Source organism: Lactuca serriola, chromosome 9 (assembly GCF_051521515.1).
Source record: "Lactuca serriola cultivar US96UC23 chromosome 9, Lser_US96UC23_V15, whole genome shotgun sequence".
NCBI lineage: Eukaryota > Viridiplantae > Streptophyta > Magnoliopsida > Asterales > Asteraceae > Lactuca > Lactuca serriola.
In genome coordinates, this window is record NC_136416.1 from 165,681,812 (window position 1) to 165,685,612 (window position 3,801).

Sequence of the window (3,801 nt, forward strand, 5' to 3'; positions counted from 1 at the left end):
ACATTCATCACCAACATTACGTAATACAACCAGCATTGTTCACATCAAGTACATTGTTAAATTACATAAGTTCTAATTTTCCAAAGTACGATAAGTGATGTTACATAAACAAAACCATACACCCTATAAGCTTAAATTTGCATTTTTGACCCTTGTAAAAGTATGTTTAGCATAAAACACCTTTTTGTACATGTAGGACCTATTTGGCCCCATTTAAAACAGAATTTTCACTTTTTACCCTTATCTTTTGTTTTCTTGACAATTTTGACCTTTAACATGATTTTTGTTAAATTCTTTTGCATCTTAAACATGTGTTCTTCTTTGACTTGGTAATATGATATATATATATATACATACATATATATATATATATATATATATATATATATATATGTATGTATATATATATATATATATATATATATATATATATATATATATATATATATATATATATGGAAGAGTTATATGGAAAATGAATGATTAGGGCAACACATATTTAAACCAATGAAAACATGACAACACATCACTTCCACAATAACTTCCACAATACATTACTTGTGAAGAAAGAAATGGACACGTGTCATTTGATTATTGGTTCCGGTAGATGTTGCCCTAGTTATTTGTTTTCCATAGAACTCGTTCCTATATATATATATATATATATATATATATATATATATATATATATATATATATATATTGTTGTAATTCTTAGATCTTTGTTTAAAATTTCGAGATTCACTTAGATCTAACACATTTTAGCCAAATAAACTAAGAATTCACACCAAACATGCATATAACACATAGATCTACATATTTTACTTGTATTCTCCCCTAAAACAAAAAACAAGGGGGGGGGGGTATGAACTCACCTTTGCTTTGATGTTTCGGTTTTGAAGAAGAAATGAAGAAGATTTTGGTCCTAACAACACCTTGGAGTAGTTTTCGGACTTGGATAGTTTCTAGGGTGTTAGATCACGAAATGAAGCTTCATAAGAGAGTGTTCTTAGCTTAAGGATGAAATCAAAGTCTTAAGTATGATAACAACTTATCAAAGAGTGATGATCTAGAAGAGAACCTCTTGAAGGCACACACCAATTCTCAAAATTTTTGTGGGAGAGGAGGGATATTCTTTAGAGTATTAGAGAGTATTTGGAATAGTATGTGTGTTTGTGTCGCATTCGGCCGAGAGTAGAAGAGGAGAGGGGAGAGAGATGGTGAAGTGAAAAGTATAGATTAGGGCTTCTAAGTCCAATAAAGTTGAATTGGGTGCTTATTGGTCCATTAGGCCCAATAAGGAACTCCTAGTCCAATATGAACTTAAACCATGGATCTTAGGGCTTCAGACTATTTGATGAGCATGAATGGTGAATCTAAATGTGCATTGAGTGATATTTACTAAGAGTATAAGATTTACAATAGTTGAATGGTTACACACGAATAGAATTTCCTAGCTAAAATGCTAGTTGTGACATAATTAAACACATAATTGTATTTAAATTAGCGATTCTGTTAATTATAGTGTTAGAAAACACTTGCTTTTGGGTTAGGAATGTTACCGAGACTTGTTTGAAGTGGAAAAAATAGGGTTTGCAACCGAGGTTCACGGCTCAAGGCTGTTTGTGGCCGTGAACTGGGTTTGTGGCCGTAAACTAGGTTTACGGCCGTGAACAGGGTTTACGGTTGTGAACTCGTTTGCGGCTGTGAACGGGTATGCGGCTGTGAACGGTTTGCAGCCTTTGAAGATATGAAGGCTGTTCTTGGTGAAAAAAAAACTTGAAGATTTGAAGGTTTGATCTTGATGATTTGAATGTTCTTGGGAGGTTCTTGAGAGTACTTTGAGAGGATTTTCGGGTGAAAAAGATGAGATATGTGGGAAAACCTTTATACCAGTTGGGTTTGTAGCCGTAGGTGGATTCTCGGCGGTAAACGGGTTCGTGGCCCAAGGTTTTACGGCCGTAAACGCTTGGCTAGACGATTTTTGCTGAATTTTCGAAGGAATCTTGATCTTTCGAGTGTTTTTGGTTCTGAAAAATTATATAACCTCTAAATATATATTTTAGATTGTTTTCCAACCTACAAGAGCTTAACGGAATAAAAAAAATTGAAGTTTCATTTAACGAAAATTGACTTTTGTTGACTAGAAAGTGTCGGGTTGTCACACCAACATATATTCCCCGTCATTTATGAGGTCCAAATTTCGAATGCTTTGGAGGTTCAAATGGTGTTGATACAAGAAAGTGACACTCGGCAACTAAGAAAGGACTCGAAGACCAATAGATTTTGTGAACCGTAGAGGAGAATGCCGAAGACTGCTAATCATTAGTGGAACCCGAAGACAAGAAGAAAAGAGCCGAAGATATCTTTTTGAACATGAAGACAAAAAAAGAAACACGTTACTTTAACTAACCATGCGTGTAAACCTTGTATTATCCGGTGTACCTTTTAGAATCATCGAAGTTAGTAGCTTTGTAATAGATTATTATTTCTTTGTAACTTTTGGACCTCAAAAAATAGAGTGTTCGTCTTCATGTTTATGTACCAATTCTAGATCTTATCAGTACAATATATTTTCATTTCAATACTATCTAAGTTATCTAATTGATACTTTATCCGAGTCCTTTTTCACTTAAGTTGTTCATCATTTACTAACTTGTGTTTGATTGCAAACCATGTTACGATTCAACTAAGTGTCTACTTGTTTATGCTTATTCATAAAACTTGTTGATATTTACATTCTATGCAATTTAACTTTTATTATTGAGCTAACCAAAGATCCATTGAGATTAACTTACATTTCCGCAATATATTATCTCGTTATAAAGTTCTTCTCTTAACAATTGGTATCAGAGCCAGAGTGGTTTCCTTTTAACTCCGTCCAAAAAATTGAAGCTTTTTCTTAAAAAAAAAACTCTAATTTAAAAGGCCTTATATACCAATAAAGCTCTTTAAAACAAGGAAGAATGGAACAAGCTTATTCTTTAAACATTTTAAATAGTGTTGGAGGTTCTAATAGAGCTCCAATACTTGTTATAAGTAAATATCATCATTGGTCCCAAGGAATGGAAATATATTTAAAGAGACTAGGAAGAGATGTTTGGAGATATGTAGAGGAAGGACCTCATGTCCACATTATCACTCCCATTGCTGCTAATGGTGCTCAAGAAAGACTCAGAGGTGGTCCGGCAGCCATGAACAAACCTACCAATGATGATCTCGATAAGATGGAGAAAGATGAAATTGCCTTCTATGAAATTTCATGTGAAGTTCCTCCAGAAAACTTTGATATCATCATCAACTGTACATCTGCTAAAGAAATTTGGGAAGTACTCAGAATTCTATATCAAGGTTCTAAACAAGCAGAAGACAAGAAGCTCACCACTGCTCTCAACGTGTTCACAAACTTCAAAGCACTACATGGTGAAAGTCTTGATGACTCCTTTAAGAGATTTAACCTCATAATCACTAAACTCTCAAATGATGGTACCATCAACAACAACCATTAAACCAATCTGCAGTTTCTAAATGGGTTAGGAAGACATTGGACGACTGCAAAAATGATAGTTCAAAGAGATAGGAAGATCCAGACTCTATATCTGTTCAAACTCTATGGTGAACTTCAGGCTCAAGAATCCACAGTATGGAAAGAATTTGTAGATATGGGTGGATCACTTGCTCTGGTGGCTCAAACTCTTCGGTATGCCATCAAAGCACCGCAATATCCCTTTCCCGGAGAGTCATCATATCAACATCCGTATCATAATTCACTACAGTCATGTGAGGCAGATATGGAACTAG

General features: G+C 34.3%; 1 protein-coding gene across 1 annotated transcript; it reads left to right on the forward strand.

Annotated features, from left to right (window-relative positions):
• The first annotated feature begins 3,065 nt into the window (after window positions 1–3,065).
• LOC145076261 (uncharacterized) lies at window positions 3,066–3,509 on the forward strand. Its single transcript, XM_079022204.1, has one exon. It carries the CDS (start codon window positions 3,066–3,068, stop codon window positions 3,507–3,509), a length of 444 nt encoding a protein of 147 aa, XP_078878330.1.
• The last annotated feature ends 292 nt before the right edge of the window (window positions 3,510–3,801 follow it).